Consider the following 14,623-nt stretch of genomic DNA (forward strand, 5'->3'; position numbering starts at 1 on the left):
GATTGATTATAGTATTTAAATAGTATTTATCATCAGTATTCTCACAAAATATTTGTTATATTTATGTAATTAAAGCTTAAAAATCATTAAATATCAAGAGCCAGTCATGTGATGAAAAACACTATTTTATTGGCAGATGCTCTGGTGACATCACAGGCTAAAAGTAGGACAAAGCTATACTTGTGTTGTAGTAGCATTATCTGAAGTTAAAAGATTTTTACATGCATACTGCAAACGGTTTAGTTATTTAGCGATAGAAATTGTAATTACAACTTTAAAGTAACAATAGAAAGGAATTTTGTGAGTGCTGATAGTGGAATTCTTGTGAAAGTTGATGCATTTATACTCCACCCAAATACAGCAGCAATATATGCAATGATGGACATTCCTTTCTCCACTCCATGCAACATCAGTAAACTCTCAAAACCTACGAATTTTAGAACTTTTGAGAATGGGTCTGTATATCTGTATATCATAACTAGATTGTTGACTATCAGCCATGAGCTATGACCCAAAGCACAAATTATTCTTGGTAAAAGTTAGCGCTGGTTTCCTGTATAGAAGAGACATTGCATCTGTCAGGCATTTTGTAGTGCAATGAATGACAGATTTGAATATGGTGCAAGAGGTCACATGTCTGAATCCTGGAATGGGCATATATTTTTAAAAGTCTTAGACAAAATGTAAAAAATCATTAGCAAAATAGTTATTTTGATTGTGTGATGTATTATACATAGCTTCACATTAGTCTTAGTCTGAGAAACAGAAAACAGGGGATAAATGCATTTACTTTGTGAACAAATAATTCACCTTTTTGCAAAGCTTTGCTAATAGTGAACATATAACCATACATCCACAGTACAACAAGGTATAGCCATCTTCTCACTCACTGTCAACAACCACACTTTTTACTAGGAAACTGTATGGTATTTGTTCATCTATGTTACACCTGTGCATTGAGTTGTGCTTGAGTAGCTCAGATGGTAGAGCACTTGCCTGCGAAAGGCAAAGGTCATGAGTTCAAGTCTCAGTTTGGCACACAGTTTTAATCTGCCAGGAAAGTTTCATGGATGAAGTGGTCTAATTAGAGAAATGACAGAATGCAAGGACCAAAAAATCATCAGGGAGGCACTCGGAGCCCCAGATTCATCATTACCATCAATATGACATGCAACTAGTGCTTCAGTGACCACAATGACCATTAATAAGCACCTCACAGAGAGGAGTCTGAGCTCAGTGTGCCATTAGCACCATCTACCGTTGATCTCTGTACACCAACATGCTCGTTTGCAATGGTGTCAGCCATATCAGCTTGAAATCTTATTGACTGGAGTAGAATTGTCTTTAGTGATAAGTCCTGCTCTGATGAGCAGTGAAGACACATCTGGAGATGTCCCAGACAGTGGTGGGACACCAACCTGACTGTCATCCACCATACGTTCTGACAACCAGGAGCGATGGTATGGGATACCGTTTTATTTCATAGAAGACCACTTTGGAATCCTGGACTTACATTTCAGTCAGGTAATGCCTGCCTGCACATGGTGACGGTTTCTACTGCTTGTTTTCATGTCTGACAAATGCTACCTTGGCCAGTAACATCACCAGATCTCTCACAAATTGAGAATGTTTGGATCATTATAGGCAGAGACCTCCAATCATCTCAGTATTTTCAAGATTTAACTTGCCAGTTGGGCAGAATTTTGCATGATATCCCTCAGGTGGACACCCAACAACTCTGTCAATCAATACCAAGATGAATAACTGCTTGCATTAGGGCCAGAGTTGGACCAACATGTTACTGAGTTGCTCAATTTGTGAAGTTCTTCCTCCTGAATAAATCATCTAATTTTTCTGAAACTGTAATCAATTGAGTCATTTTATGTCTATACACATATATTACATCTACATCTACTGCTTTCTGTACCATTTAGATAATTCCTTTGTGGAGAGAGAGAGAGAGAGAGCATTGTAATTTGCTTTAACGAGCAGTCCAATGATCACTGAAACAAAACAAAGACTTCTGTAGCTTTGTAAGAAAGCTACCAATAAATGGTGCTGCATTCTTGAAATTTGGTTTTGAGCTGGTAACATTTAGATAAAAGCAAACAAGCCTTATATTTTGATTAGGACTCAAACTTTACATTTTTTCAGTAAATAATTCCACATGCTCTTATGCAGTAAACTTTTTTACTACTCATACTTACCACTTGAAGGTTCAATATAATCAACAGTGTATCCATCCAACTGCATCATTTCTGATGGCTCTGATTTTTTTTCTTTGTAACTGCACATTGCAAATGTGTATTGTGAAACTTGGACTAAAACAAAGTATCTTTTCTTCCATTTTTTCCAAACAGACTTTCCAATTGCATAAAGGTACCTGTAAGAATCCATAACAACAAAATAGTTTAAAATATAAGTGACTCAGAGATTTATGTGTTAAATCATTGCACTGAATGAGTTTTGCTACAAACTAAATGTAGTATTTATCTATGCAGAATCCAAAACTCCATTACAGCCAACAACAGAATATTCACGGGTTACTGCAATAGTCAAAACTCGTACATGTTTCCTGCCTGATGTGTCAAATCACCAATAACAGTATAATTTGTAAACCAATTCAAACAGTAGCACTTTGTGTGAACACAGTGTCTTTTTCATATAAGTGGCCACTTATTCTAGCTAGCATTTGCAAATTATTTAAAATGTGGCAACTAGTTGCTTAACAAGAAGATGCCTAAATAAATACATCCTAAGTGGAAGAATGCTGCCTTCATTCAGTAATTTTAGGTGCTTTATGTGCATCAATGAAAATTCCAGAGTCTAAATATTTATTGAAAAATGATAGAAAATCCTTGAGAGATAATTTATATATTTTCTACCACTACTTTTGTACTTAGGGAAATCTAACACATCTTCTATAATATCCTTGGGATTGATACCATTCCAGTTGAAGGGATACCTTCTTCTAAACAGGATGGCATAAATCAGGTATAATAAGTATGTACCAATAGGTTTGATTTTTTTTCCAAACAAATTTTCTTAAGTTAAGAAGTAAACATCAGCCCTCTTGAATCCAGCAATATGTCTTGTACATGAATTAGTGAATTTTTTGCCTGATAATATCCCATACTGCATCACCTTTATTAGGAACATAAAAGACAGTTTTCTGGTAGGTTTAATTTGTCTATGTAGTCTGAGCATCTGCTCCATACCATGAGCCAGATCATCAACTTATTATTTCAACAAATCATGCATATTTCTAGTTTTGATTAATGGTAAACAAAAGTACCATAAATCATTGAATGTGCAAGACTTTCATCAGCACATATGACATCATACATATTTATTGAAGAATTAACAATAATATTATCCAAGCAAGCCCTGTGTCATGTGAACTGAGGTTCGTACAATGTCAATCAACTGATTTCAAGACAGTGAAAAACGTTCTTTTACCACCATAGTTGGTGTTTTCCATTTTTATCTCAAATTTCCACAGATAATGACTGTTTATTTTAGAATTTTCCTCATAAGTACACTACTCTTTGGAAAAAGTGAAACATTCAAAATCAGTGGTTTGCAACATGCCACAACAAGAGAGTGTGGGTAACAGCAGAACCATAATATGTTATTTAAATGACAGAGAAGTTGTGTGCACATAGGCCTGACAGCACCATCTTTTATGTGACCAGACAGGTCAGTGTTACACAATGCTTGGTCATTACAGAGCCATCATACAAAGTGGAAATGTGTAACCAAGAGCCACTATGCCTTGCTGACAACACAGGGTGGAATATTAGCTTGTGAGTGCATTCAAAAAGGGCAGAACAATTGGTCTTCAGGAGGCAGATCTATTGTTTATTGACACTGCAGCTCATACAAGGTATGCTGCTTCAAGAGTGAGGTATATGTCAAATCAGTGGAGAGAAGAGGGGTGTACACAGTGCTGACAGGGTACGGGATGACACAACGTGACAACTGCACGAAATTACTACCATCTTGTCCCCTTGACTGTAATGGACAGAACAGCTTTGTCCACAGTGTTGGTGTGATGTTTGAGCACTGAAATAGGTGTAGACATATCTAAATTGATAGTTTGATACCATCCTCTGAGGACTGTACTGAGGCATGCATGCCATTGCATTGGCTTCCATTGACCAGAACCCACCAATGCAACAAACTGTAATGGGCATATGAACACCGACATTAGTGTGCTGAGTGGCTTTGTTTACAGATGAGTCACACTTAAACTTGTCTTACAGTCATGGCTGCATATATGTTTCACACTGCCACAGTCAACGCAGTTGGACAGACTGAATTGTTGAGTGGCATAACGGACAAATGCCAAGTATGATGGTTTGGCCACCATTGCCTATAATATGTGAGCTCACGTCCTGCATATTGAGCGCAGTTTGAATAGCTACTGCTACAGTCCAAGGCACAGCTACTCCTGCAGTTTCTTCCACATGAAATATTTCAGCAGTACAATGCCCATCTATATGTCGTTAGGAATGTGTGTGCCTTCTTCAAAGACTGACAAGCATGACTGCTTCCCTGGCCTGCTCATTCACCTGATACGTTTCCCATTGAATATGTCTGGAATATGATGGGATGGTATCTTATTTGCCCATGTCCTCCTGTAGCAGCAGCTGATCCTTCGTGGATGTGCTTATTAACTGCACGGCAGAGTATTCCCCAACAGCGTATTTAGGTACTCTTTGATTCCGTGCCTTGACATCTAGTGTGTCTCATTGAGGCATGTGGTAGCACTACTATGTGCTGAATTCCCACAGTCCAAGAGCATGGACAGTCAGTAATGCTAATCACTTGTTTACTTTCATGTCCTTAATTGGTGAAACAAATTTCATTGTGATCATGTCTCTTGGTCTTGAAGTTTCTAATTTTTCAAACAGTAGTATATATGAGGCAGGTAAAATACACTCAGACGTCAAGAAGAATATAATAATTCTAATTTTAAAAAAGACTGGTGCTCACAGTTATGTTTATAAGGAAATTAACATTTCAAAAAGTCATGACTGCAAAATACTTACACAAATGATTTTTAGAATAATGGAAAAACTGGTAGAAGTCAGTTTGGGGTCCAGAGAAGTGCAAGAACTTGCAAGCCAATGTTGATCCTATGATGTATCTTAGAAGATATGTTAAAGAAATGCAAATCTATGTTTGTAGCATTTGTAGATTCTGAGAAAGAATTGGCAACATTTTCAGGATTCCATTCTTTGAAATTCTGAAAACACAGGGAGGGGAAAGTTATCTATAACTGGTACAAAAACAGATCATCAGGTATAAGATTCTAAGATGGCAGCGCGCGTTGATGTAGTAATAAATCGCTCGGTAAACTATGAGTATTTAGCATCTACAAAGTGCATATCGTGTGATAAAACAGTAAAAAGCAGTATTAGAACTTGCCCAGTGATGTATACGTGGTATCATCCACACTGCTTTGCGAAAGTAAATCTCGAAAACATATCATGTGCTTGTGGAACAAAGTGCAACGGTTATCTAGATGCTACTGGAATGTATCATGAAAATCGCGAAACCAATGTATTAGAAACACTGCAGAAAGAACTTCAAGCCACAAGACAACATGCTCTGCTGCTGGAAAGCATGATCAAAAACCTTTCTGAACCGCTACATAAGGAAAAAGTTCGAAATTTGTACAGTGATGTTGTTTTAAATATTTGTACTAACAAAAGAAATGATGCTCCATTGAAGAAGAGTGAACACGAAAAATGTGAAACAGTAAACAAAGGTAAGAGTGAACATGAAAAATGTGAAACAGTAAATACAGGTAACCTACAAAGTGCTTCTGAACACTTCTCGTGTAATTTAAAAATGGTTAAGAAAAATGACTGCAGTAAGTTGAAAACAAACATGAACATGAGTCAGCCTACAAATAACAAAAAACAGGTACTGTTACTTTCAGATAGTCACGGTAGGAACTGTGCAAAAGTACTGAATGATATTTCAACAACCAGCTATAAATTTACATCTTTGATAAAGCCAAATGCTATATTCAAAGAAACAACATGCAATATACAAAACAAAATGTCTAGTCTAGGAGAAAATGATTATGTTGTCGTCTTAGCTGGTGCAAACGATATTAATGTATCAAAACATGGTTTTATGACATCACTAGATGAAACGATCGCAAAAACTAGGCACACACAACTAATTCTATGTACAATACGGTATAGATATGACATGCCAAATGAAAACTGCAAAATCTACCAAATTAACAGTTACTTGGTGCAGAAGGCATCTTACAGTGAACACATCAGAGTTTTAGATGTAAATAGCTTCCTCCAACGGAAAGACTTCACCAGGCATGGGTTTCACTTACATAAAAATGGGAAAAAGAAACTGTGTGTTAATCTGCTGAATGCCATCAAAAGCCCACTGGTAACAAGAAGTGCCATAAAACGTGTTACACCAGGACATCAAACATATTTGTGGTCAAATGAAGCTAATTTGGTGGACAATCTCAGAAGAATGAGCAATACTGCAGCTGAACCAACAGCAACACCAGGAGCTGAAGAGCCATCAGTAACAACAACAAAAGTGAATATGCAGTCAGGGTCACCAGAAACAGTTTTAGAAAAGAAGAAGGTATCCAAAGTCAGCACTAAGTCACCACCAACATCCTATGCAAATATCTCGTCAAGTGCCACAAATCAGTCAGCCCACGACATCCAAGTGGAAACAGCAAAAAATGTGCAACCACACTCCAAATCAGTACCACTGGAAACTGTGACAAGGTCTTCAACACGAAAACACAGACCTCCAGCCTACAGCCAGGATTTTTTATGGGCAAGAACACCAGTAGCTCCCTGCTAGCAGCAAACCAAAGGAAAACAGGTGCAGAGCAAAATCTTCATGAACCAAACCTACAAGAAAAACCGGTGAGTGGTGTCAAAAATCATTCCATTGGGAAACAGTCACTATTATCCTTTAAAATATTACCCCATAATGTGCAGTCAATGTTTAATAAGTTACTAGAAATAGATCTCTTCCTAAAAACAAAGCCCCACTTAGATGTTCTCTGTATTACTGAACACTGGTTAACAGAAGACAAAATTAAAAAACGCCACTTGGTGAATTTACTCTGGCTGGTTATTCTTGTCGGAACAAAAGTAAGGGAGATGGTACAGCAATCTATGTAAAAAAATATTTAAGATACAAAAGCCTCACAAAGTACAATAATATGCAAATAGAAACAGACTTTGAATTCTCCTTAATTATCTTAACAGACTATAACCTATTGATACTGAATGTATATAGAGCCCCTGATGGGAACTTCCAAACCTTCAAACACTCCCTCGAAGCACTACTCACAAAAATTCACTCACTAAACAAAAATCTATTAATAAGTGGAGACTTTAATATTGACTTCCTCACACCTGGAAAAAATAAAGATGAATTGTTGAATATTACAAATTCATTCAACCTATCCCCAACTGTAAACACACCAACCAGGATCACAAAAAATTCAAAAACAGCTATAGATCAGATTTTCATAAACACAGACAAACTACACCACTCAATCGAAGTCATCAGCACAGGTTACAGTGACCATGAATCCCAAATACTAACAGCGAATTTAAATTACATAGGACAGTATCCCACAATAACAAAAATGCAAAGGCAATTTAATGATGATAATATAAGGCTTTTTAACTATCTGTTAATGGCTGAAAACTGGGCAGAGGTCTATAAAGTAAATGATGTAAACTACATATTTAATTCCTTCCATGAAACATTTCTCCACCACTTCAATACTGCATTTCCACTGAAACCCAGGAAAATCAGAAACAAACACACAAACTCATGGGTAACAAAAGGGATAAGGATTTCCAGCCAAAAAAAGCGTGACTTAAAAAATCACATGAAACACCATGATGTCGATGATCAGTTTAGGTCATATTGTAAGACCTATTTTGCAATCTACAGAAAAGTTATCCAACAAGCAAAAAAATTATACAATGATAAATTTATAAAGGAATCTAACAATAAAATGAAAGGTTTGTGGACAGTTGTAAAAAATGAAACAAACAGTAAGCAGCAGGTTATAAGCAAAACATTAAAACTAAACCTAAATGATGAAGTCACATCAGATCCCCAAAAAATAGTAAATGGTTTTAATGACTATTTTAGCAAAATAGCAGAAAACCTGATAAAGAACAACTGCTACAGACCAAATACTCAACACCAAACACTAATAGAAACCATACCAGTACAGGCATCAATGTTTCTTCACAAAGTCTCCAATACTAAAGTACTTACAGTTATAAAAGGACTAAAGAATAAGTACTCCAGTGGTAGTGACAACATTCCTGATTTAATTGTAAAGAAATGTGGAGAATCCATTGTACAACCCCTAACCCACATAATAAATGCATCCCTTACAAATGGAGTTTTCCCTGACCTACTAAAGACTTCTAAAATTACCCCACTTCACAAAAAGGGCTCTAAAAATGATGTAGCCAATTACAGGCCCATAGCACAACTCAGCTCATTCTCAAAAATATTTGAAAAATTATTTTACACCAGATTGGAAGACTTTACTAATAAACTATCCTTATTGACAAAACACCAGCATGGTTTTAGAAAGCAAAAGACAACTACCACAGCTATTTATGAGTATCTCAACAAAACCTTAAAAGCACTGGATAATAAGGAAATCACTACTGGTATCTTTTTAGATTTATCCAAAGCCTTTAATGTAATTGACCATACCATACTCCTTAAGAAGTTAGCAAATAAAGGTATAAGAGGAATTGCAAACAAATGGTTAGAATCTTACCTGTCAAACAGATTTCAAAAAGTTGAAATTAATTTTGAAAAAAAGAATACAACCACCCATCAATCTACTGTCCACACCTCTGACACAATACCCATTAGATATTGTGAGCCACAAGGCTCAATCCTGGGACCCATACTGTTTCTGCTATACATTGATGATATAAGCACGAAGCTTGCTACAGGACATACCACACTATTTGACGATGACACAAGTATACTAATAACGGGTACTGATACAGAGGACCACTACCAAAAAATTAAACCGCTTATGTCGTCACTCACCAAATGGTTCAACGAGAACAAACTGATTATAAACATACAGAAAACAACGTACATCAACTTCAGACTCTCATCAAAAAAACAAGAAATGCCTGATGTGATTCTAAATAACCAAGGGCTTATGTGTGTGGACTCTGTCAAGTTTCTTGGCATATGGCTTGAAGGAAATCTTAAATGGGAGACTCACACAAATTATATTTCAAAAAAGCTCTCAATTGTGTGTTACATTTTAAGGATACTCAAAAAATCAGTCACAAAATCTGTTCTCATACATGTATATTATGCTTACTTCCATTCTACATTACAGTATGGAATCATATTTTGGGGGAACTCACCTGGAGGTAGATATATTTTCAAAATGCAAAAACAGGCAATACGCATAATATGTAATATAAGACATAACGAGTCATGCAGACAACATTTCAAAACAAATGTCATTATGACACTGCCCTCTGCTTACATTTATAATATCGTCTCATTTGTCAAGTCATACCTGTGAAACAATGACTGCACACTAAAATTCAATGGAGATATTCATAACTATGCAACAAGACAGCAATCTGTCCTACATATGATTCAGTCCAGAACTACCTGCTACCAAAAAAGTGTTTTAAATGTTGGGATACAAATGTATAATAATTTACCCAATGAAATCAAAGCAACAAAGAACCCAAGAGCCTTCTCACATAAGTTAAAAAAATATCTCTTGGACCATTGTTTTTATGCAGTTGATCATTTTTTTGAAAGGGGTTAAAAATGTAAACAATATGATAAATGTTCAGTTAGGTCTGAAAATTATATACTGTGCATGTCTATGAAATATACTGGATTATTATATACTGTGCATGTCTATGAAATACACTGGACTACTTTACTGTTACATTTGTATTGGCTGTTTGTATTTTACCATACAACATTTGTATTTACTGTTTTGTTAAAGATAGCTAACTTCCTCATTGCAAAATAATGTAAAATCAATTATTAAATATTACTTGTAAATATGTTCCCTTGACCTGTCCAATATCATATGTACAACCTTACAATTCTATGATTTGTATTAACTGTTTTGTTTAAGATAGATAATTTCCTTGCTACAAAATAATGTAAAAATCAATTTGTAAAAATTACTTGTAAATAGCTCTCTTGACCTATCCAATATCATATGGACAGCTGTATTATACTATGATTGCCTGGATCAATAAAAATACAATACAATACAATACAATACAAAAGACATGAAAGATAAGCATTAGTTCAAGAAGGAGTGAGAGAGGACTGCAGGATATTCCAATGTTATTCAATCAGTACATTGAGAAAAATGCAAAGCAAAAGAGCATTAAATTTCAGGGAGGTGAAATAGAATTGTTGTTGTCTGATGACACTCTCTCAAAGATGTAAACGTCTTGGAAGAGCAGTTGAATGGAAAGGTTAGTGTCTTGAAAGGAGGTTATAAAAATACACCAACAAAGGTAAAACAAGAGTAATGGAGTAGATCTGAATTAAAGTGATGGTGCTAATGGAATTCAATAACAAATTTAGACACTACAAGTAGCGGATGAGTTTTGATACTTGGGTACCAAAATGATTGATAAAGGATAAAGTAAAAGTGCTTTAAAACACATGATTACACATAATTTTCACATAATTTCTGAAAAAGAAATGTCTGTTAATGTCAAATATAACATCAAAGTTTAGGAACATTTTTCTGAAGAATGATACAATAGATTAGTAGAGTAGGAATGGGGAATAAAAGACCTTGCAGAATTAAATTCAGGACATATATTTTACTGCAGAGAAACACAACAATGGAAGAAATCAGGTATAGGGTGGTGTATATTAGAGCATAAAAGTAGGGAATAACAGATAGGATAGCATCATTTGTTTAAAACAAAGTGAAAGGTATTCTAAGTAAAAAAAATGTATGTCTATGCACAGATATGCTCACATTCTGAATAGGAGGGAGAAGATATCTATGAAATACCATTAAAGGTAAGGGAATGAGAGAAAATCTGCCTACCATATGACTATGGGATATTTTTATTCAGATACAGTATATGACAGGAATTATTTCTGAAATATTCATGGGAAATATTTGGTGACAGAGGCTGTACATTAGTAAAATTTACTAAGAATAACAATATGTATATTCCTAACACATGCTAATAGGAAAAAATGTATTTGACAAGTATCTAGTGAAAATTAAATTGAAACTGATAATATTTTATTAAATAACACAGAAATGGTACTAGATATAAGGGTATAAAAACGATTTCAAAATTGCAAGTGAATGTAGACTTTTAAGATGTAAACTAAAAAGAGATTCAAAGCTAGAAATGAAGATTTATTGGGAAAAAATTCAGAAATGTGGATGATAACCATGTATTTAAGTAGAGGGAGATGTAGCATTTTGAAAAATAAAGAATGACATACACAGAAAAACGATGATTATTAGATGAAGGTACAAATAAAAAGATAAAGAATGGTTGATTAAGTGTAGAAGTTAAAGAAAAGATCTCCATTAGGTCACTATTAAAGAGAGAAGTCGACATTTGTAAATGTCTCAGAGAAAATATGAAAATACACAATTAAGTCTAGAAAGAGAAATAATAAAAATAATTTAAGTATGGAGGATAGTAAACAGAAACTCATGTTAGTCAATGTATGAAGAAATGAAAGGTGTATTTAAATAATGGTATTGCACTAGAAATGGTAGAAGCTGGAGGAAAAGTAACACAAAAGAAACTTGCTACTCTCTTTACAGAAAAGATTGCAGAGTAAGACAGTTCCTGAAAACTTGAAAAATGCTATATGTGCTCTAAAACATAAAAGAACTGCAGACCTATCAGTCTCCTCTCCATAATGAATGAGGTTTTCACTACACACATGGAGAAAAATAAGATTTTTATCAAATAATGGAAAAGTTTGGAATTATGTACCAATTTAACAACTGCACAATTTAAATATCATTAATGAATTTAATTTTTAGTAAAATAATGAAAATGATGGAAGGCAGATATGCATATCCTGTCTTGCGATCATCTTAGATGGAGCGCTAGTTCAGTAAGAGAAGTATTGTGCAGAAAATGACTTTGGCCTTGTTGAAAGAGCCAACAGTGCATTTATCTGAAGCAGTTTAGAAACACACTGGATAATCTAAATTTTAACAGTTCAATAATGAAGTGATCTACAATTCCAGTGAATACAAATCTGATGTCTCAGCTATTACACCACCTTCCTGTACCCTGACATACAAGGTGCTGAGAACTATTTGACTTTCTTACTTCTAATAAATTTTGCTAATCTTCATTTTTACTTTTCTTTATTAGAAAAGTGTGGATTCCTCAAAACTCAAACATGGATCACCTCCACCATGATGACCAGCTCCTGAACCCCTCCACCAAGTCAACACTTCACTATAATTACATGTGAGAAGCATTGTATGGCAGATAGGCAAAAACTTTTTTATTTATCTGGCTTTTGTTCAATGGTTATTCTTGATGGTGATTTCAAAATGAATGTGTCATGGTCAGTCTTGGCAAAACTGTGATGTTTTCTCTTTTTTCACAGAATCTTTCAAATATAAAGTTTAGTTTGGAGCCAAGTGGAGGGGTTCAACCAAAGGCTTCATTGACTCTGTGACAATTTTGGCTGCAAGTCCCAGGATCTGCATTGTCAGGTGGGGAACTGTAGGACTCCCCTTGACAGATGTTAGGGGCATTGTATAACATAGCAGCTACTTAGGCAGGTACTAGTTTGAGATACTTAGATGAAGACTCAGAAGGTGACAAGTAGATAGCAAAATCAGACCACATTCGAATGTCAAAATTTTATCAGTAAATTGCAAATTATTCACAACAGATTTCCTGATTGAGCTGCCCTCCAGGAAATTTTTCATACTCAGATTATTCTTGGGAATATGTGCTGGCTGAAACCTGAATTAGAAAGCATTTAGATATTTAGTAAGTCACAGAATGTACATTGGAAAGACAGATTAGATGTCGTAGGATGAGGAGTGTTCATTGCAACTGACAAAAATGTTATCTCTATCAAGGTTGAATTTGAGCATGACAGTGAAGTTATCTGTTCACCTGCAATAGGTCTATGTAGAATCAACTGAAGTGTTAAATGTTTTCTCTGGCCAGCCAAGTCCAATGTAACAGTTTCAGTATCATTCAAAGAAAGTCTAGGTTCAGTAGTGCAGAAATATCCAGATCTTCCTATATCAGTTGGAGGAATCTTTAATCTACTGAGTATGGACTGAGATGTCTAAGGATTAATTGCAGGGGATAACAAACAGACAGTCTTGCAAGTTACTTTTCAACGTGTTTTGCAAAATGTATTTTGAGCAGCTATTTCTACAGTCCATACACAAAGGTAATATTTTAGACCTTGTAGCTATATACAGACCTGACCTTATTGACAGTATTAGTATGGAGACAGGGATTACTGATCATGATATCATTGCAGTAACTATGTTTTCTAAAGTTAATAAATCAACCAAGAAGGCTAAGAAAGTATTTCTGCTAGAAAGAGCAGATAAGCAGTTGCTAACATCTCACTTAAACAATGAATTGACATCATTTAGTTCCAGTATGATGGATACAAATGAATTATGGGCAATGTTTAAACAGATTATAAATTGTGCTCTGGAGAAGAACGTCCTGAGTAAGTGGATCAAGAATGGGAAAGACCCACTGTGGTTTAACAACAAAGTTCAGAAAATGCTGAGGAAGTCAAGGCTGTTGCACTCTTGGTTCAAAAGTGAACATGCAAATGATGACAGGCTAAAGACAGTAGAGATTCATGCATCTTTAAAAACATTGGTGCATGAAGCATACAGCAATTGGCAAAATATCTTGCAGCAAACCCAAGAAAATTCTGTTGCTATGTAAAATCGCTAAGAAGGTCTAAGACTTTTATCCAGTCACTCATTGACCAGTCTGGTGTGGTGGTTGAAGATGGCAAAATGAAAGCCAAATGGGAATGAAGGCTTCCTTGGCAAGTTTCAGTGATGAACTCTTGTTGGGTTATCATTCAAATCAAGGCATCATTCTGCAGCAATGTTTCAACATGTCTCCTACTCATCATCTTTGCCTGAAGATGACAAGTAGGAAAGTTGTCAAAACATTGACACAGGATGACGCCTAAACTCACCTGCTAACTCAAGATAACTTCATCAAGGGAATTCAGAGTTTTAATTCTTGCATTTAAGAAATCATTCATGGAGCAGAATCATACAAATACACAGTTATTTTCTCTGTCATAGAGAAACAACTGAAAGAGTTGAAAACAAGTGAGTTAGCAGTTCTGAATATAATCCCAATTCAGTTTTACCGAAAGTACTCTACAGTGTTGATCCTTTACTTAGCTCGCATTTATCATGAATCTCTCACCCAGTGCAAAGTCCCAAGTGAATGGAAAGAAGTGAAAGTGAGTACTGTATCTTAGAAGGGTACAAGATTGGACCTGTAAATTTACGGACCAATGTCCTTAACATCAGTGTGCTGCAGAATTCTTG

The 14,623-nt window shown here is 35.3% G+C and overlaps 1 protein-coding gene across 1 annotated transcript in view; it reads right to left on the reverse strand.

The window, feature by feature from the left end:
* LOC126470456 (calcium-dependent secretion activator-like) overlaps positions 1-14,623 on the reverse strand; it is a 1,485,604-nt gene that overhangs the window by 578,786 nt on the left and 892,195 nt on the right. The window contains exon 14 of the mRNA XM_050098305.1: positions 2,208-2,383. Coding sequence (XP_049954262.1) covers positions 2,208-2,383 — 176 coding nt within the window. The remainder of the gene's footprint in view (positions 1-2,207; positions 2,384-14,623) is intronic.

The sequence above is a fragment of the Schistocerca serialis genome, chromosome 3 (genome assembly GCF_023864345.2).
Source record: "Schistocerca serialis cubense isolate TAMUIC-IGC-003099 chromosome 3, iqSchSeri2.2, whole genome shotgun sequence".
In the NCBI taxonomy this organism is placed as follows: Eukaryota; Metazoa; Arthropoda; class Insecta; order Orthoptera; family Acrididae; genus Schistocerca; species Schistocerca serialis.